Below are 20,315 nucleotides of genomic sequence, written 5' to 3' on the forward strand. Positions count from 1 at the left end.
TGGCGAGGTGACCTCACACGAAATAGCGGCCGAGAGGGGGCGGCTTCACTTGCCAGGACACAAGATGGCCTCAGGAGGTGGACGGGCGCGCATGCGCAGGTGTGCCGTTCGGCGGCGGAACGGCGGGGGCAGCGCCGGTAACGGAGGCAGGTAGGAGGCGCTGCGGGGATGGCTGCGGGGAGGGGTGTGGTGCCTTGCCTTGCGTCCCCCACCCCGATGCCGGCCTAGGTTTGTTCCCCCGCTTGCAGCGGGGCCGTCTGAGCGGGGTGGGGGATACCCCCCTCCCCTCAATGTAGTGGGGCCGTCCGGGTGGGGATTCCCCCCAGTGGCGCCGCCCGTGTGGTGAGGGCGTCCCCCCCCTCTCTGCAGTGGTAGAGCCCCGCTGTGGGCCTCCCTGTGTTACACTGGACGAGCTCATGTGGGCCTAGGGGGTGCCGTCCCTCTCTGCTGATAGTGCTCGTGGGCAGGGGCCTTAGTCCGACTGTCCCGGCTCTGGAGCTGGTTGGGGTCTGGCTCTCACACCCTTGCAGAGTCCCGGCAAGGAGAGATAGCCCTGGCATCGCCCCACCCAACCTGAAGGTGTGGAGCGGGCTTTGGCTGCCATGTCACTGTCACATCTTCCCCTCGCATGGCAGCACAACCCCAGATGGGCCTTTAGCTGCCATGGAGCCTGAGCCCAGTGGGAAATGCTGGCTGTGCCCTGCCCAGCCACGGCATCTTCTGCTGGGGCTGCCAGGCGTTCCCTCAGCGTGGAGGGACCTGCGGGTGGGCTGCCGAGGGTGGCGCAGCTGCTTGGGCTTGTCCTCTTGGTAGCCAAAGAAATGGCGTCCCCATCTGCGGCCTCGCCTTGCAGGCACCACCTTGCTCCCTGCGTTCCTCCCCACCATGGGTGATGTTGGCTGCTTTGGTTGGTGGCCTGTGTTTGTGTTTATCAGGCCCAAAAGTTACAGAGATCTCTGGTGGCCTTGGCAGCTGGACTTCCATTGGCCCTTTAGTTAGCAGCATGAGGCTGGTGGCTGAAGCCAGGGAGTTAGAAGGGAGGTGACAGCTTCTTTGAACAGTTTGCGTTGGTGAAAAGTCTCCCTGGTGAGAGAAGATGGAGATAGGGTAGCAGAAGCTCCCAGGTCGCATGGGCAGAGCAGTAAACCAGACCTCTCACCTGTGCTTCCTGTTATGTCTTAACAAGAACAGGCTCAATATGTGCAGTAATCCCATCCTCTGCCTTCTGTGATTCCATTCTTGGGAGTTGTTTTCTGTAAGGGTTTCACATTTACTTCCAAATCTGTAATTTAGGCCAGGGTTACCTGGCAATGGTCCCCATAGCAGTGCTGTGGAAGTCTGCTATAGGATTAGCACTTATGCGAATGGTAACATCGTGGGAAACCAGTTCTTTATCTAATACATTTTTCTTATACTGTAAAACAATGAAATGCTAAGAAAAGGGATGCAGCTTGCTGTTAAGTTAAATGCCTTACCAGATTCCAAGACTATGAGATCTACCCGGTTACCTCTATTAACCAACCTTGTAATCTCATTACAGAATGAGATCTGATTTAATGAGATTGCTCTGCGGGAACACAGTTCCATAGAAACTACCAGCTGGTTCAAGGTGTTAATTGTTGTCTGTGTGGCAGTTCTGCTGACGTGTATGAACTCTGCAGGAGGGATGGAAGCACGTGATTGCTTGTTTTAAGAAGGGTATCACCAAATCTCATGATACAGAGCCATCTGTGATTGTTGAATTAGTAAACAGTGCTGGGAGGTGCCCTCAGAGTCTCTTTGCACGTTTCCTTGCGTGATCCAGGTGGTATCAGGTTTTCAAGGGCTTCATTGCTTTACAATTCAGATACTGGACTGCTGGGGGTCTGGGGAGTTCGTTAACGTTTCACATGGGACTGTGTTTGGTGTTCCCTCCAGGCCCTCTGTCAGCATGTGGGTTATGTGAGGAAATGTAGAGTTAGGATTTCAGAAAATGGAGAAGCACAGAGTCTTGAAGATACATCTGTCTCTAAGAGGGTATATGGAATCAAATCTGGTCAGAGGAGCCTAATTTTGTGCAGTATGTCTAGTTAGGAGCTTTCCTGGGATAGGAATTGGATTTTGAGACTTTTTTGGGTTTAAGTGGAGTCTCTTTCAGTTTCAGTCAATGAAATAGTTCTGTGGATGGATTTCTCTCTGCTGAACAGAGTCCTGCCAGAATCTAAATAGCTCCATGGTGTGCAGACCCACGGGTGTGTCTGTGCTTCGGAGGCCTCCCGGGGTACCATGCACTGGGTAGGAAGGAGTGTGCAGAACCTGGTCTGTGCTTACTGTCACTGATGGATTAGCCTGACCAGAGGAAAACATCCACATTTGTGTCCTCTGCCTGAGAATGTCACTTATGGGACCTGTCAGGAATCAATGCTGGGACACAGGGCAGCAGGTTTGTTGCAGGCACAGCTCCAGCCTGGCTTCCCTGGGGCTGGACTGCCTGTCACTCAGTCCTCTCTGGCCATGAGGAATGTCTGGAAATTGGGTGCCCTTTTGGGTGGCGTATCTAGCTGATGGATTTATTGTGTAGTGGATGCAAGGGCACAGAGCTGGTATGTTTTTCTAGTCAGCTACCCAAAATCCAGACTATGCAGCAGAGGCAGCATAGTGACAGCTGGAGCAAGCACAGATGTATCCTAAAGTATTATTTGGAATATTCCAGCCTGCATTACCCATATAGTGGAGAATGAATGAGAGACTCATCCTGTTACTGCGGTCAGGTCTGCAGATGGCTATTTCAGGTTCCTGAGTGGCAACTTCAGCATATAGGAATCGTCTGGCCCCGCTTAAAAGACTGGCTTAGGCCAAGATTCACGTATGCGGCTCTGCTGCCAACTTGGTACAACCGGCTTCCGCTGTGGAAGGCTGGAGCTCAACTTTGTTGTAAGGCCAAAGAGTTGCTGAGTTGCTGTGGGACACGATGACTTGTGAATCCAGCTGTGAGCTGGCTGGGAAGTTGGAGCAGATGTGCAAGCCCCAAGCTGTGGTGTGTTTCCAGCCGCCCTACGCCAGCACTCTCAAACAAAAGCAACGCTTTCCTGGTAGCCAGTATTCAAACATCCTTCTCAAGAAGATAAGATCTGCAGACGTCACTGGCAGGAGCAACGCCAGATGTCAGATGCGGAGGTGGGAGTTTCTGAAATAAAGCCTAGTTACATTCTAATTTATGAGCTTGTTGCTTTATGAGTGTGCGTTAGAAGTTCAGCAGGAATGAATGATAGCTATTCCCTCCTGCAGCTCCTCTTCCCATTACTACTTAAAGCCTAATGTTGAAAAGTTCTGACATACTCCATGAGTAATTTCCATCCCAAGGAAAAGGTTATGAAAATACCAGTGTGGCAGGCTTAAATAGTGCAATGCTTTGGATGTAGAAGCAAAATTGACTTTTTACGGGCAGCTATGATTTGTTTCTTTTCATCTGCACGTTTGCAGATGGGGAGGGAAAATAAAAAACTAAAAAATGACCTAACAACTATCCCAGCAAAGTGAAATCACTTACAAATGTCAGCTGGCTGGAGGGGTTGCACATCTGTCAGGGAGTGACAAGGGAGAAGGCGGCGAGAAGTGGTATTTTGCCTTCCTTAAACAGTGCCGTAGCATATAAATGACAAAATGTGGTGTCTCTGGAAACTTCAGCAGCTGTTGCTTGTGCATCATGTGCTTAGTGAAGCACCATTTGGATGGGTACACGTGTAAAGTGCAGCACTAAGGACCAAGCCTAGAGCAGGGTTTGCTTTCAAAGCAGGCATTGGGTAGCAAAGCCAAGTCCAGGTTTAGGTTTAGCACTGCCCTGGGGGGTCAGGCCCCATGTTCTGCCCCATGGCAGCAGCAGGAGATGCTATTTAGGGGGAGAGCACGAGAGCCGGGCTGCTGGCTGGGGGCCTTTCTGCTTGTCCATCCCCAGCACACAAAGTCCTCAGATTAGGGATGCTAGAGGGAATAGCACCTCTGCAACCTTCTTTGGCAGCAAAAGTCAGGTAAAGAAGTATTTTTGTGTGCTTTAAACTGATATCCTGCTAGTTACAGTGAATGCTCCCAGCTCTTGTGTCCTGTCACACAATAGTTCCACCTTCACCTTATCCACCGTAAACCTCGGTTGTGTACCCCTTCAGCCTTTCCTCTCTGCCTAGAGTCCCAGCTGTTCAGTCTCTCCTCAGCTCCCTCAGTCCCTGCATCACTTTAGTTGACCTTCTTTGATCTCCCTCATCTCTGTGCCTCAGGAAGTTTGTTATAAGGTTAGATGTGCACACAGTGGTCAAGGTTTGGATATGCAGAAGTTTCATATGGTGTAAAATGATACCGTCTGTGTGTTCTCCATCCCATTCATGAGGGCACCCAGTTCTTTGGTGGCTTCATCTGCCCGTGAGCCAGTTCTCTGCAGAAGGCTCTTGGGGAGAGAGAGAGCTCATCAGTGGGTCAGTTGGCTTAGCTCTTCCTTCTTAACCTTTCTTTTTACACATCGCAAATTCTTGATTCCTTTTCAATTAATGACCGCACAAAACGCAATTTCCCCTTGAGGCTGCTCGTCTGTCTTTAATTACACCTATAAAAGTTCACTGTCTGGCTGAGTTCCCCTCCAAGCAGTGTCTTAGCTGTGTCTGGCGGTGGGTTTTGGTGTGGCAGGGACGCAGGACGGTGGCTCAGCTCCACGAGGGCTCTGCAGTTGGATCCAGTTGAGCTCTAGCGCTTTGGCCGGAGTGGAGCTTCTGTGCGGTTTCAATCTAGTGATGTAATTGACTGGAACAAATGCTGTTCCTGCTTCTTCTGAACTAGTTATGAGGAATTCCTTGGGATAGGCAGAGCGGATGGTTATTTTTGCTTTTCTAATCTTGCCTAGAAGTGGTCAGACTCGTGGCTTTTGGGAAATGCTGAATGGAACTATTGTTTCATTGGTTTTCATACCTAGCCATTTATTCTTCTCCTTGATCTTCCGTTTGGACTTGCTGTCGCTGATGTCGCAAGCCCAAGAAGGCTAGCGTGGTGCGTAGTTTCCCATTTCTGATGTGCTTATTCTTATCCTATGTTGTGAAGTTTTCCCCATGACGTGTCCAAGCTGGGTGAGTGCAGACCCCAGGGGGCTGAAACAGGAGTGACTTCAGCCCTTTCTCTTGGTTGTGACAGCATCAAGACTCTGTTGTCACCCATCATGCATAAGCTGTGAACAGGGCTTCTTAGGACGGCACAGGCTGGAGAAGCTGACATGCACTGATGTAAGGACCCTTAACATTTTACCAGACACACAAGTGCCTCTGAAGAGGTGCCTTGTGTTTTGTCTTTGATCTGTAGTGACTTCAGAGTGAGAGGGGACTCAGCCTGAAAAGCATGAGAGTATATTGAGGGAGGACTGTGGTCCCACATCTGGTCCATGCTGGTGTGAGGAGTCCTCCCCTCACACTTCAGCCACTTGTGAACGTAGTGTCTTGTTCTGGTATAAACCTGCTGTTTCTATTTATTTCCATATATGTTGCTGTCCAGCCAAAGCATCTTTGTCTCAAACACTGATCCTAAAATTCAGGCCACCCCAAGACAAGCTGGACAGCTGCTAAGTGACTTTTGATTGCCTTTATTGGATGACAGGAGTGTGTCCACTGCGTGGTGACATGTTCTGGTTGTGTCTTGTCATGCCGCAAAGCAGCAACGCCGCTTGCCATAAATAACTGCTGTCTGAGCCAGCCCAGGTGCAGCAGCTGTGACTGCTGGGGGAAAGCAGTGCACACGTGTGGCATTACCTCACAGCTGCTGTGTTTTTATTTGACTAAAAATTTACACTGGTATCTAAAAACGTCAGTGACTACGTATATTTTTTTTGAAGGCTGCTTTGTTTTTTTTTCAGCTATATAACTTAATTCCTCCTCTGACCTTGCCTTTTAAGAGCTGGGAAGAGCTAATCGGCTACTTGCTGGATAACAAAGAACATTACAGGGTAAAGGACGGGGCAGCCTCCTCACGAGGAGACAGTTGTACCTTCAGGAGACCGCAGCCTGGCCTTGGCTTAGTGAAACAGCTTTAGTGCAGCAGACAGCTTCTAACCTCTTAAATCCCCTCCAATCCACTTTTGAACAGCTCCTCAAAGCAATACGAATTCTGATCTCTGCAGGCAAAGATTTATCAATTAATTTGATTCAACTTTTAATTAAGAAATCGAACCTGGTTTCATTGGTGTGGGTTGGTTGGTTTGTTTGTTTGTTTTCTCTCTTGCAGGAGCAACAATGGATTGGCCCCAACAAAGGTGTAGCAGGTGTTGGGCTAAGACATCCCATCTGAAATGGAGGTGATCAAGGGAGCTGAACGTCGACTGCACCAACATGGGGTTGCGACTGTTGGCTTGGCTTTTTCATTTGCCCACTGCAGTGATCTACGGGTCCCTGTCGCTCTTTGTTTCCATTTTGCACAACGTATTCCTCCTGTACTACGTGGACACCTTTGTCTCTGTTTACAAGATTGATAAACTGTCCTTTTGGATAGGAGAGGTGAGTCTTTTCCGTAGGCTTCTGCCCTCTTAAGTAAGAAATTCTGAAACCGAGACCACTCCTTGTGAGAAGTGCGAAGAGTGTTAGTTGCAATAGCTGTGTTACCCTTCGGAGAAGGGAGCAAGGGACCCTTCCAAGTGCTGAGCTGGGCTTTCCAGTTTGTCCCACTTACATAAAGATAGAACAAGCTGTGATAGAAAACACAGATTTTGTTCTTAAGACTGCCTTTCCTCTGGGGATGTTGAGGTGTTTCACAAGCAGGAAAAACCACTGGCCTTGCTGTGTTAACCTGGCAGCTGCCCCAGACAGGGGGAATCGAACAGCAGCGATGGGACAGGGAAGGTGCTCTGGGATGGTTCCTGATGCTTGTTCACTGTGCCAGCTCAGCCCTGCTTGCTTTGCTAACAGAACAGAGGCTTTGAGGGAGCTGTCCTGTGGTTTGTTTCACTGTCCTGTTTTCTTTCCTAGACAGTGTTTCTGATCTGGAACAGCCTCAATGATCCTCTGTTTGGCTGGCTGAGCGACCGAGTGTTCCTTAGCACGCAGCAGTAAGTTAAGTTCCACTTCCAGCAGAGGCTAGGAAGTTGTTTAGTCTCTGGGGGAGATGATGCAAAATTGGCAGCTTTAAAATGACAGTGTGGGAATGGTTTCTGGGGTGTGAAACTCTTATATACCTCCTTCTCCTGGCATCTTTAAAGCTTATAGTGCTCTTTGTGAGTTATTTTAGTACCCGGCTGTATAGAGGAAGTGACACGTGTCGGGTAGATGTGACCCTAACCCTTAACAATCACCTGACTCATACAGAACCTAAAATATGTCCTCTAAAATCTCAAGCCCCTGCTGTATGGCCATGTCACTTAGTGGGGTGTTGGAGAGTGTCCGTATGTTGTTTGGAAGACACAAGGGGGGAAAGGGCAGTCATTTCCACCTGGAATGCCTCAGACCAGTTGTTCCCCAACTCACTGGATCGTGGATCACTGTTGGCCTTTAGCATTTCTCATGTATTTACGTCAAGCTTGTAATGCAAATCATGGTGTGGCTTCCTGCAACTAGTAAAAATTACAAGTGCTCGTTGAAATAATTTTCTCTGTACAAGGTGCGGCTAGTGCAGTGCTATCAGGGAGAGGCTTGCTCTGGAGAAAAAAACAAACCAAACAACCCTTTCCTTCATGCTTTTTGGCCTTCTCAAACGCAAATTTTCAGTGCATTCAGATATTAGCTGAGAGGGTATCTGTTGTGGGTGCTCATTACATAAGCAAAAGCTGTATTTGTGTCTATGCCACTTACTTGACTTCTTTGCAGAGGGAGAATACATGATCGTGCAGAATTTTGTCCAGATGTCTGAAGTTTTTGTCTTCTGTTGCAGGCCAGGAGCAGAGATTTCCTCCCCAGAAGTAGTTCTGAAGAGGCTCAGAGCACTAAGTCACAATGGCCCCCTCTTTGCCATCTCTTTCCTGGCTTTCTGGGTTGCCTGGGCTCATCCTGGTTTGCAGTTCCTTCTTTGCCTTTGCATGTACGACAGCTTTCTCACCATGGTTGACCTCCATCACAACGCCTTGCTCGCAGACCTGGCTGTTTCAGCAAAAGACAGGACTAGCCTCAACTTCTACTGCTCCCTCTTCAGTGCCATAGGCTCCCTCTCTGTCTTCATGTCCTATGCAGTGTGGAACAAAGAGGACTTCTTTTCCTTTCGCATATTTTGCGTGGTGCTAGCCCTCTGCTCCATCATTGGTTTTACCCTGTCCACACAGCTGCTCCGCCAGCGGTTTGAGGCTGATGGGAAAGCAAAATGGGACCAGGAATCAACCCTAAAAGAGTAAGTGTCACCAGTTCTGCAGCAGGGACAAAGGCCTGGCATAGATCTGCAGAGTTCTGTTATGCACTGCAGCAAATAGAATCTGTGGTAAGATCCAGGACAAGGCAGACTTTTGTTAATCGTCTGTGGTTCTTGTCTGTTGATACAGTTTTCAGAATCGCCTCTGTCACACTGGCTTCTAAGGCCCTCTGAAAATACGACAAAACTATCTTGTGACATCCCTGGCCCAAACTGGAGGCAGAGCCCTGACCTGCTCTATGAGTATTTGGAATACGAAATGAGTTAATATCTAGAGCACCCAGTGAGGCCTGTGAGTGGCAAAATGTCAGAAGCAGCTTATCATGAAAGCATTCCTGCATGAGACCACCTTGCTGCCCCTGTCCTGTGGAGTCGGACAAGCGAATGTCTCTTACCCTTTTGCTCGCTTTAGCTTCCTTATAGCAGCTAGGCTGCTGGTCGGCCACGATGCAGCTGGTTTTCTGCATTCAGCTCCCTTGCTTTTTCTTGGGCTGCCTTACTTGGTTATGAGCTGCCAGCATTTTGCTGTAGTAACACAGCACACCCTGATGTGATCTGCCACGTGAGCTAACTGCAGGGGTCTGGAAGAGGAGCGTACGTGTACTGGAATGGCTAATAAGAGGAGAATGCTTCTATGGACAGAAATCTGAATTTTGGGTTCAGAAGACAAATGTTCTTTGGGAGACCTGTTGCCTGTGGTTCTTGCTAGCAATAAGCAAACGTAGATTCTATTGGTTGCATCTGGTCCAGGGAGAGGGAAGGCTGGGATAGGAGCTGAGGAGAGACGGTGCTGCATCTACATGAGGAGAGCTGGGTGTGCTCCCCTGCTTGGTGTGAGGGATTTACAATTGCTTTTTTTTCCTCCTCTCCCTTCAGGCTGTACATTGAGAAACATTCCGTCCCCCAGGAGAAGAGGATCACCCTGGCAGAGTATCTCCAGCAGCTCTCCCGGCATCACAACTTCCTCTGGTTTGTCTGCATGAACCTCGTCCAGGTAGGCGCAGCAGCGACATGTTTGTGATTCAGAGGATGAATGCTGGCTCTGGCTTTTTGAGGAGGTGATACAGCAGTATGGGAATGTCCCAGGGAGGGCAAAGATATTTCCAGCACCCACTTGCTCTTGGACCTTTCTGCATATGCTCCCTGGTTCAGCAACTGGTAGCCACTCTCCCCACTTGTGACCTGAGGGTACTTCCCTTGGCAAGGTGTGGAGTGCTCCTTTCCTCTCTTCACAGTGCAGGCTGGATTATGGGGGCTGGCTGAGCTTTGTGCAGCCCATCTGGGGTACAGAAGCACAAGGCCGGGCTCATGGAAGGGACAAGTTCAGGAGTGCAGTTTGCTGGTGTTGACTGTAAGCACAGTCTCCTCCTCCCCTCTGCTTTCCTGAGGCTCACATCACTGTTCTCACTGTCCAGCTGGATCCACCTCCCAGCTGGCTTTTGCCATTTCTGTTCTTCATCCTCCTCAGTGGTTACCACCAAATGCTGGCAGCCTGCCCAGCTTTGTGTACTGCAGGTACAGCTCCCATCTTCCTGGGTTCTCAGTTCTCCTCATGCAGGCTCTTGATGCTGGTCTGCATCTTTGTGTTCAAGCCTCGCTGCTGCCTTATCCTTGTCCTCCTGACAGCTGCCTCCTCCCTCCTGCCATGCCACTGTCCCCCCAAAACACTTGTGGTCACTGCTGTCACCTCCTTGCCCTGCCTGCCCCAGCAGCACTGCGTGCTGAACAGGAGCCCTGCGAGCAATGCCTCAGCAGCTGGGAAGCGGTGCTGACCCCCGGTGGGCATGGCTGGTGGGCATTGCAGCTTTGCAGTCTCAAAGCCTACAAGTGTCATAAGCTCCACAGCCAAGCTCTTGCTCTGCTGAAGTACTCCAAGGCTCATCCTGTGTGGTCTCTTGGCACAGGGCTTCTAGGATAACAGAGCCCAGAGGGCTGTTAGCTTGTTCTGTCCTCTCTTACTGCTGTTCCAGCTGACCAGCTCATCTGCATGCTGCCTTCACAGGTTTTTCACTGCCACTTTAACAGCAACTTCTTCCCTCTGTTCCTGGAGCACCTGCTATCAGACCAGATCTCTGTCTCTACTGGATCTTTCCTGCTTGGTGAGTCTTGGGTAGGACTGGAGGGAGCAGCTGAGTTAGGACTGGCCTGAGTCTGAATTCACTCTTCCTGAACTCTGTCTGGGGAGAGGTGTGCTCACGTGCAGGTCTCTGGGATGTCAGATTCACATATGTGCACATCCCACATGGTTCCCTGGGACCTCTGAGTTGTCCTTCCTGAGCACAGAAGTAATTGGGAGCCTTTTCTAGTGATGATGAGCCTGGCGTGCTAGACTCTGGCCTAGACTCCACAGAGGTGTTGCTCTGAGCATTAGTGGCTGCAGATAGTGTCCCCAGCATGCAGCAGGGAACAGCCCTGAATTTAATCCCTTTCTCTGTGTGGCACATGGACCATTTACAGGCTGCCGGAGATGTGTCCTGGAGTTATCTTGGGAGGGTTCTGTGTGGTCCAGGTCTGGTCACACTGTCCTGTCCCTCTCATTTCTGCTCCAGGGCTGAATCCCAGCCCCTGCATGACACTGGACAAGTCGTTTCTTCCTTCCTGCCCATGAGGTTGATGGAAGGTGGCCTCCCTCGGCGGGAAGGGTGTGTGCTGTGCCACAAAGCCACTGAGTAAATCTGCCGCAGCATTCTGTATGTGCGTGGGCGCTCTTCTGTCCCGTGTCCTGCAGCCCTGCTGGTGATAGCTAGCCTCTTCTCTCTTGGTAGCAGTCCTGGGGAATACTGAAACTCCCTCAGGCTATTTGAGCCTCTGTTTCTCTTCAGGTGTTTCCTACATTGCCCCCCATCTCAACAACCTCTACTTCCTGTCCCTCTGCCGCCGCTGTGGGGTTTATGCTGTGGTGCGAGGACTCTTCTTCCTGAAGCTGGCTCTCAGTGTTGTCATGCTTCTGGCAGGACCTGACCAGGTGTATCTGCTCTGCATCTTCATTGCCAGGTAGGCAGGCAGCACTCACTTTTCCTGTCCTCTGCCATCTGGGAAGGGAAATGTCTCATCTCTGTATGGAGAGGAGTGGGAGGCAGGGTACAGTAGTCAGAGTCACACAGAAGCCATGTGGCTCCCAGCTCTGACAGCACCTGACTGTGGGATGGATCACTGCAGAACCCACTGGCTGTGCCTGCAGCAGAGTGCGGGAGGGAGCAATGTTCAGGAAAGAGACTTGGAAGGGCTGTTGGCAGCCTGCAGCATCCTCTCCCAGCTCTGCAGCTTGCCTGGGGCCACAGCCCTCAGTAGATGCCACAGCTGCCTGTGAGCCTCTGGCCCAGCGTGTCCTGTCCCCAGGACTGTGTGGCTGCTCAGAACTGATCCAAGGCATTGCTGCAAGGTACACAAGGCTTATTGCTAGCACCACTCCTCTCCTGTAACCAGGGCTTCTGAAATTCTTTTTTTAAGTGTGGGGGAACCTTTTTCACCCTCTTTCCATTTTTCTCTGATCTCTCACCTTCTCCCATTGCTTCTTGATACCCCTATTCAGTTCTTTGCCTGTTGTTCTGCAGCAACCGGGTGTTCACAGAAGGGACCTGTAAGTTGCTCAACCTGGTGGTGACTGATTTGGTGGATGAGGATCTAGTCCTGAACCGCAGGAAGCAGGCAGCCTCCGCGCTGCTCTTCGGGATGGTGGCTTTGGTCACCAAGCCAGGCCAGACCTTTGCCCCTCTGATCGGTACCTGGCTGCTCTGTGCATACACAGGTAAGGATGCTCCTGGGGACAGCATCAGGGCAGGAGAGGGTGGACCTGTGACTTCAGTGTGCTCTCCACCATGTCCTGCACCCTGGGTGGGTGTGGAGGGCTCTTCCTTTTTGCTAAACTGTGCCTGGTCTCTGCATCTCCAAGGCCAGTCACTCAGAGAGAATGGATAAGGGTCCATCTCCACTTTCCCCAGCCTCACAAACTCTTCTCTGCCATCAGGCTACGACATCTTCCAGCGCAACCCCTTGAGCAACGTGGTGAGTGCCCAGCCGAAGCTGGAGTCTGCTGCAGCCTTGGAGCCGACTCTTCGCCAGGGTTGCTTTTACCTCCTTGTCTTCGTACCCATCGCATGTGCACTGCTGCAGCTCCTCAGCTGGTCTCAGTTCAGCTTACACGGGAAGCGTCTGCAGATGGTGAAGGCCCAGCGCCAAAGCCTGACAGAAGGCCGAGCACCGGAGGTCAAAACGATCTAAGGGTGTCTGAGCCCCTGGGGCACTGCTGGTTCCAGGCTGGTGCAAGGACTGCAGGCTAAGCGCAGGGATTGTGGGCTGAGAAACCCTGAGGTTTAGGGTTCAGCTGTGAAATGCTGTAATGACAATGTTTACTCATTCCAGGAGGTGGTCATCAGGGAAGACAGAGATGTTCAGTGGCAGGGGCCTGGGGTGGATCGCTTGGCCACAAGAGCAAGATGATTTTATCCCAGGCTGGCCTGGGGAGCAGAGGGCTGCTCATCCCAGCAGGGAGGTGCTGTGCAGCAGTGTGGGCTAGAGACAGACGCATCCCTGGTGCAGTCCTCTGCCCTGGGCATGGCCCTGGGGAATTGCAGCCTCTCCAGCTGAGCAGGAGGCTGCACAGGGAGCACAGGAGAGGCTGCTTTACAGGACCTTGCCAGAGCACTGCAGCTTTGGGGAGTGGAGTGGGAGGCACCTGAGGGGGACCAAGTGACCCAGGGGAAGAGCAGGGTCAAGAGGACCCTGAAGGCCTCAACCTCTCCCACATAGTTTTGCAGTTCTTGGACCAAATCCATTCTTATGCATTTCTTGTTTCTAGGACAATATCCTGTGCAGCCAGGGTCTGCTGGCTGTGCTTATTTAATGCTGAGGCTCCCTCTGTGGCTTTGCAGGGGGAGTTGTTGCTGGGCTGGGAAAGGCACAGGGCTTGAGCTGGGCTCAGAGCGCTGAGCTGGAACATCTCATCATGTTGCCTGTGTTTATCCCTCCTCTCCCCTCCACTGCCCCTGAGGTCAGGGAACGGACCCTTGATGAAGCCGTTAGAAGCGCCTCCCTACTTAGGGCCACAGAGGAGACCCAGTGGTGCAACCTGGTTATTTCCCCTCCCGCAGGGGGAGAGCACAGCCTGGAGAAGACACCAGGTCTTGCTTTTGTGCCTTCAATTCCTCTTAGGAGCCTGTTTGACATAATGCTGGGCAGTCACAGGGTTGAGATTTTACCTCTGTGCAAAGAGACAGACACCTCAGCTCCTCTCCACTTGAAATGGTGGCCCAGAGTTTGACCATCTCACCTGGCTGCCAAGCCATGGACCCAAGGAGGAGAGCAGGGGGTTTGGCCTTTGGTTCTGGCTGGGAGTGGTTGGGGCAGGTTGTCACTGAAGGGTCTCAATCCCTGCAGCATGTTTGGGGGCAGGTGGAGATGTGCCAAAGCAGAGCTCTGCCCCATGCTGCCTGCAGAAGGGGGGTGCAGGCAGCATTCGAAAGCTGTTGTGCTGAGGGACAGGCTGTTTGTGTTTAGTGCCAGGTTCCCTCTGTGGTCTCAGCCCGGAAACCTGCCATCTTGCCTCAGGACGTGGCTGCCTTCTGCCTTGGACCAAGGTGTTCCTGCCATGAGGCTTCTGTAGCTCTTGATGGTTCAATCGTAAGTTATTTGTGCAACTTCTAACCAAGTTTGAGAATGATTCTTCATTTCATAAATTAAAGATGATCTTTTCTGTAATGTTTGGTGATTTTTTTTTTTTAACAGGTAGGTCACACCTGGCTGGGTTTATATGGTGCTGTGGTTGTATGGGAGAAAACCAGCAAAACTGTGCTGGAGCTTGGCCTTTTTGGGGAGGCCATCAGTGCAGACCAGGGCTGCAGCCCAGGCCTCTCCTCCTTCAGCTCAAAAGCCAGATCAGGAAGGTAATCCTGGACCAGAAATGGTGCAGCCTCACAGAGACTGGACAGCAACAATTCTGCACAGGCAAGAGAAGAACACAAGTTACCTCCTGAAAATTGCAAATGTGGGCAGATGAGGCCAGGAGGCTTGAGAGTTGTATATGAATGACTTTATTTAAATATGCTGGGCACCACCAGGCAACATGGTTTGGACAGTGTGCGAGGGAACAGTCAGGCAGATCAAATGAATGCTAGATTGGAGGCGGCACCTTTCAGTGCAGTCACTGCAGGTTACAAAATGAAGCACTGCTGCTTCTGCCAGGCCAGCAGAGGGGCAGGGGGAAGATCACTGGCATTGCCTGGGGTGTGTGCGTGCTGCACCAAGAAGGGTTTGCTTCCCCTCTGCACGCTGCAACAAACCTGCAGGAACGCAACTGATTTTACAGCAGAATAAGGCTGAGCACTGCCTGCTCTTTTCTGACAGGTTCTTGCTTAAAAATACACACTGTGCTCTGATGGGGGTAGGTGAACAAGTAACCTGGCCTCAGCTGGGAAGAGACCACCCCACCTGCCTGCCTACAGTCTCTGGGAGCACAGCAGTTCCCCCTGGAGCAGCACCCTGCACACTGCTGCTGACATCCTCTCAGCTGGGCCAGTGCCCCAGCTTTGCCAGGCCTCTGCAGCCCCCCAGCTCTCACCCCATCTCTGCGCTTGAGGGTGACCCCGAGGTGATGCACGGCAACGAACAGAAAGGAGGGAACAGGGATGAACTGCCACAGAGAAACTCCAGCTCCACCGCTACTGCCAGGTCCTGCAGAAAATTAACAACAGGATGAAAGAAAAAAAAAGCACCAAATAATGCATAAGGAAGAAAGAGTGACACATGTCAACGCAAGCAGGGCTGTAGGGCTGCCCATGGCTGTGAAAACAGAAGTGAAGCAGCCACCAGGTGAGCAGAAAGGCATCAGCAGTACAGCAGAACGCAGCCATCGCCACAGCCTCCTGCTCACAAAGCTGCTGCTCCCACTAACATCCTCATACATTTTGTTGTCCTCTCATTTAGTGTATTCACAGAGAACAGGGAGACGCCCTAAAGAGCAGCTGCTGTGCGTTGTTGCAGGGCTGGCAATTCCACTAAGCATGTGTGCTGTAAACAGTGTTAACATCAAACAACGGACAGCAGGGTAGCAGGTGATCAAAGAAGACCCAAAGCGTAATTCCCAGGTGCTGTGGTCAGTGTTTGAGATATCCTCACACATTGCAATAACTAAAACAATTCTTACATTACAATGCACCTTTCCGATTGTTATTTTGCCCCAGAATGGATAAAGTACACAAGAGTTATGCCTGGCTGCAGATACATGCTCCCTTTGGCCTGACATGGCAGGAAGGAGGGAAACAGCCTCGACTCTTACAGAGAACAAACATGAGAACTCAGCACTGTATATGCTGGCAGGTTGAGGGGGAACACACAAGTGCCTTCACCCCCGCTCTGGGGCACTTGCTTCCAGAGGAGAAAAGGTATTTAAAAAAGGTACAAGAGAATAACCGTCTAGTACAATGACAGCTGATTAGATTTGCTTTGTTCTACTCCATGCAATACAAACTAAGTCCTATCACCAACTTCTCCAGCTGCGGTGCAGACCCGCACATCAGGCTAAGAAGTTACACATGCGTACACACACTCACGCACCAAAAACAGTGGGGGCAAATGGGCCTAGCTGTTGAGAATGTGCTTTCTCTTAATAAAAAATTATATTAAAAACAACTTCAAAAAACCTACTGATGGTGAAGACGCTGCTGAAGAAAAAAGTAGCGATGGGGCTTCAGCTATGTGTTTCCAGACAATCCAGGCATTGCAGTCGGCTGACTAAAGCCCATGTGAGCAGTCTGCAGTGGTTGGCTCCCTTCAGGCTTGCTAGGCAGTTCCTATAAGCTGTTCCCTTTGTTTTTGCTTGCTTTTTTTGTTTTAAAGTGACAAATGTGATTGCAATACAGAAATTAAGAGACTGAAATGAAAAAGGAATGGGCCATTCTGGAGAAATTCGGATTGGTATTTTCTCCTTTCCATTTAAAAAAACAAAACCAAAAATAAAACAAAACCAAAAATAAAATAAGAAAATAAGTAGTTAGTAGTACTAATACAACCCTCCTGCTGCTGTCGTCTGCTCAGTGACATCGGGGCATGCTGGCACACACACACACACAGGCAGCTCTCAGACACTCGGACTCAGAAAAGCGAGTTTAGAACTGAAGTGAGTCTTCAGAGGAGACTGAGGACAGGTCCCAGGGCTAGAAGGCTTGTCGCTGGATGGCACGAGCTCCATCTTCTTCATATTCCTTTTTCGAAACCCACATTTTCTTAAAGGTGTCCAGTGAAGCCAGGATAGAACCACTGGGGAGAGACAGGGGTGTTACAAGTTAGTGTTGGGAGCACTCTTATACCTCTGCAGAGATGAGCTGTTTCTATTGTGTGACACTTCCCCATGTCAGAAAGGTTCTGAGGCTCCCAGTTACCTGCAACAGAAACGTGCTCTGGGCAGTTGCTTCCTCTCCTGCTGGCCTCAACCGTGCCCAGCCTGGCACCAGCCACCCCTCCCAAATGACCTGTGACTGCTCCTCCCAACACCAGTGCTCTTCACTACAGATCTGCTCTCACTTTCTAGGATTACAGAGCAGAGTTTAGTTCTCCCAATCTGCAGCAAAGAAAGACGTACACAAGAGGGAGAACATACCTAGAGCCTCTGCCCTAAGGAATGTACTACCAATGAGCTTGTTCTACCTTAGACTGTATGTTAAAGCTGGTAAAATGAGGAAAATGAACAGGTCCTGCAGGAGCTTTAAGGACAGAAAAGATACAGGGGCTGGCAGTGCGGAGGGAGTCAGGCTCAGTAACCATGCTGAGCATTGCGCAGCTGAGAGATGAAACCCTCCCGACATGCAGCACCAGAAGGGACAAGAGTGCAAGTGCCAACAGGGTGCACCTCCCCAGCACACACCCCACAGCAAGACGTGTCACTGCAGTACGTACCCAATCCACGTGGAATACAATCTCTCCTGAGGAGCTGATATCTGGGAGAAAAAGAGAGAATCGGTCAGTACCTTCACAAGCTCCAGTCTGCTCCTCCTGGCACGTTGCCCTCATGTCGCTACAGTTGACAGCGCACAAACACAGGTATGGTCCCTCCCACCAGAAAGACACCCAGCAGCTTCCCCTCAAAACAGCCACTGCGGTCCAGGATCATGTCAGAAGAGCCACCTTCTTAGTGATGAAAACAAACAGGTTTTCATCACAACAGGAAAGGCTGTTGGGCTGTCTCACAAAAGTCATTTCTGGTTTGAAGCAAATGGCAGCTGCACTCTCAGCATGGGGTTCTTTAAAGGCCACAGAACACCACATATAGTGAGTGATATAAACACAAAAGACCCTACCCTTATTTTGACGTCCTTCGGAGCTAGTTTCTTCACTTCGCTCAACAGCCTGTCTCCAAAGCCTACACAAGACAGAAAATACATAGTCTGAGCCTCTCAGCAAACTCCCAGGTTCCATCTACTAACAATGCAGACATGCCTTGTGCAGCCCTACTCAAATATCCCACTGCAGATATCAGAGTAAGACCAGTTTGGAGAGGCGGAGAACGCAGCCAGTGGGATAATGGGATTCTCTCTCCCTCAGGCAGACCTCAAACACTGGCTCAACAGGCTCTATGCCTCAGCAGCAACTTGAGAACAGCACACGAGATTTTTAGCTAGGAACACAGGTGGGCCAGTTCTCTCATCCTTTGCTGAGCATTCCTCCTGTGTCCAGCCCACTTGCACTGGGGAACAGGGTCTGAACAGGAAGACTAGGACCTATCTGGAGATGTCCACCTGTGGATAACAAGCTGACGGGTTCTGGCAGAGGGTATATTTAAGTTGATGGGGAGAAAGCTTTTTGCACACGTGCAGCTGACACTTCATGCAGTACTGGGACCATTGGACTCTCCCACACACCAAAGACCTAAAGGAATCTTAGGAGGTGCAAGAGCCTTTCAGGTGCCTGGTCTCAAGTATCCTGAAGTAGAGCAGCAGAAATGAGTCACGCAGGCAGAGTGACAGGAAGAAAAAACCCTTTGAGCCCAGGAAGTGATGTGCAGGGCAGAGGTGTCTTGCATGCCCAGAAGGCTATGACCAGGACTCAGAAAATTAGAGAATAACCCGAGAGAGCAGAGTTCCCGCAGCCCTCATCTCACAGGACAAGCTGGGTGATCTATGTTATCTTCCCAGTTTCATATGAGAAGGAAGCAAGAGCTCAGGTGTGTCACCGCCCCCTGAAAGAGGAGAGGCAGGAACCTTTGAAAAGTGTGGAGCCTCCAGACAGCACAATGTTGGAGAACAGCGTTCGCCTCAGGTCCATGTCTGATTTTTGAATGGCAAAAACGAGCACTTCGTGGAGTCCTTCACATTCCTCCCCTATCAGGTCCGGCCGGAACAGGAGCTCTGGGGCCCGAAAACGGGCAGGGCCGATCTGCAAGGGAGAAATTAGCACAGAGGGGAAGAGAGTGCATTGTGGCTCTTTTCACTCTCTACAGTTTGGACTTGTCTTAGGTGAAACTTCAGAGTAACAAAGTTTCCTTAACATTCATGCTGCATTGCTAGCTCCCACATGCACACCAGTTCAGTCTACTGCTCCTAGAGAAGGTACTATTTCCAGTGTGTAGGTGAAAGAGATGAAGAAACTTGCTCAGCCCTATTCAGCAGGTCACTGGCAAAAAAGGGAGCAGGTCCACCCCTGGGTGCTGGAGGTAAGAAAGACCTGTATTTCCCCTCCTTCAACCATTCTGTAGAGGGCTGTCTTTTGAGGAGTCTTCCTAACTCACTCTTCAAAGCAATTGTTTCTGCACCTCTAGGCAGGTCAAAAGCCACATGCAGAAGCACTACTGAATTTATAGTGAACGGATTACAACTCACACTCCATACCTGATCTGCATAAAGATCTGCTAGACCAGAGCCTGCACTCAAACAGCTCAGAGTCCCCATTGTCAAACTACATCCTTACCCAGGACTTCCAGTAGAAGCTGGGAGGTTTCTAATAATATTCTCTTTCCCTGAAAATTCTAGTGCCCAGTCAACAGTCTGAAACCAGTTCTGGTCTTTTAAAATTATCCCTTCCCACTTAACACTGCATTAAATTTCTTATCGCTAGGCAGAAGGCTATTTTGGAAACCCTGTGCTTCACATGAGGAATCCTCTCAGAGTGGTCCCTACAAACCTCAATAGTGCTTCCATCTGGCAGGTAGTACTGAGCCTTTTCGGTTTCCAGAGTGTCATCCTTCTGGGGGTTTATTGACAGGTAGCAGGCACGCTGGAGAGGAAACAGAGTCAGGGAGAGGGAGGTGAGAAGGGTAAACCCAAATGCCTCTGAGAAAATACTTTTCTCACTAATAATCAAAATCCTTGTATCTATTTGGGGAAACCAATTTCAACAGTATTTTGTGCTGGGGTAAAGAGTTTTCAGGTTCACACTACGTAAAATACTATTCATGCTACAGCTCCATCGAGGATGGTCACACCCCCTCTAGCTGCTGCTCACCTCTTGCTTCCAGCTCTCTTACTGCTTAGAATTTACCTCCCTCTAGTGCAGATGGTGTAAATAACCTGTGAGCGCTTCCAGCCTACTGCAGGGCAAAGTAAAACACACACCTAGATCACCTTTAGTGACATTAACCTTGTATAAAGGTAGGCTCAGGTAATTTCACAACAGATCAGGAACATGAACAAAGTGCATAATTGCATTTCAACAAGGTAAAGGATAACTAAAAGCTAACAGCAAAAATTTCTTAATGTCATCTAAGCCGCTCACTTCCTATTTTAAACTACAGGAAACAAAATACTGTGACTTTTCAAACTGCTGCAGCACCCCGTATTTTCTATTCCACAGTAAGCTTCGCTATTCCAAATGTTATCATTTGGGTATTAAAAAAAAAAAAATCTAAACAGACTCACTGAAACATGTGAAACATGTGGGCTGGAAGAGGCCTCTTTAGATAACCTAGTCCAACAGCCTTGCTCAGGCAAGGTCAGTTAGAGCAGCCTGCCCAAAACCATGTCCAGTCATGTCTGGGCAACCTGTTCCAGTGTTTG

At 50.2% G+C, this 20,315-nt stretch overlaps 2 protein-coding genes across 6 annotated transcripts in view; one reads left to right on the plus strand and one right to left on the minus strand.

The window, feature by feature from the left end:
- MFSD13A (major facilitator superfamily domain containing 13A) lies at window positions 1-15,076 on the plus strand. Of its 3 annotated transcripts, XR_010651766.2 has the most exons (10): window positions 1-150; window positions 6,232-6,500; window positions 6,969-7,048; window positions 7,867-8,316; window positions 9,211-9,328; window positions 10,337-10,433; window positions 11,157-11,328; window positions 11,889-12,082; window positions 12,302-13,953; window positions 14,059-15,076. XR_010651766.2 is itself a non-coding variant. In XM_065843488.2 (9 exons), exons 2-9 carry the CDS (start codon window positions 6,336-6,338, stop codon window positions 12,553-12,555), a joined length of 1,530 nt encoding a protein of 509 aa, XP_065699560.1. In that variant the 5' UTR covers window positions 1-150; window positions 6,232-6,335; the 3' UTR covers window positions 12,556-14,031. The 3 variants fall into 3 exon arrangements, 2 of the variants coding, with proteins under 2 accessions (XP_065699560.1, XP_071668205.1); XM_065843488.2 differs by lacking the exon at window positions 14,059-15,076 and having other exon boundaries at window positions 12,302-14,031; XM_071812104.1 differs by lacking the exons at window positions 1-150; window positions 14,059-15,076 and adding an exon at window positions 179-3,156 and having other exon boundaries at window positions 12,302-14,031.
- Window positions 14,348-20,315, minus strand: part of ACTR1A (actin related protein 1A) — a 16,260-nt gene continuing 10,292 nt past the window's right edge. For all 3 annotated transcript variants that reach the window (XM_065843214.2, XM_071812105.1, XM_071812106.1), the window contains 5 exons: window positions 19,444-19,536; window positions 18,525-18,699; window positions 17,625-17,686; window positions 17,224-17,264; window positions 14,348-16,587 (listed from right to left, as the gene is read on the minus strand). In XM_065843214.2, coding sequence (XP_065699286.1) covers window positions 16,485-16,587; window positions 17,224-17,264; window positions 17,625-17,686; window positions 18,525-18,699; window positions 19,444-19,536 — 474 coding nt within the window. In that variant the 3' untranslated portion in view covers window positions 14,348-16,484. The remainder of the gene's footprint in view (window positions 16,588-17,223; window positions 17,265-17,624; window positions 17,687-18,524; window positions 18,700-19,443; window positions 19,537-20,315) is intronic.

Source organism: Patagioenas fasciata, chromosome 8 (genome assembly GCF_037038585.1).
Source record: "Patagioenas fasciata isolate bPatFas1 chromosome 8, bPatFas1.hap1, whole genome shotgun sequence".
NCBI lineage: Eukaryota > Metazoa > Chordata > Aves > Columbiformes > Columbidae > Patagioenas > Patagioenas fasciata.

Coding starts and splice junctions, on each gene's coding strand:
- MFSD13A (XM_065843488.2), top strand. CDS start 6,336: ATGGGGTTGCGACTGTTGGCTTGGCTTTTTCATTTGCCCACTGCAGTG. Junction 6,501..6,968: donor TGTCCTTTTGGATAGGAGAG/GTGAGTCTTTTC, acceptor TTTCTTTCCTAG/ACAGTGTTTCTGATCTGGAA. Junction 7,049..7,866: donor GTGTTCCTTAGCACGCAGCA/GTAAGTTAAGTT, acceptor CTTCTGTTGCAG/GCCAGGAGCAGAGATTTCCT.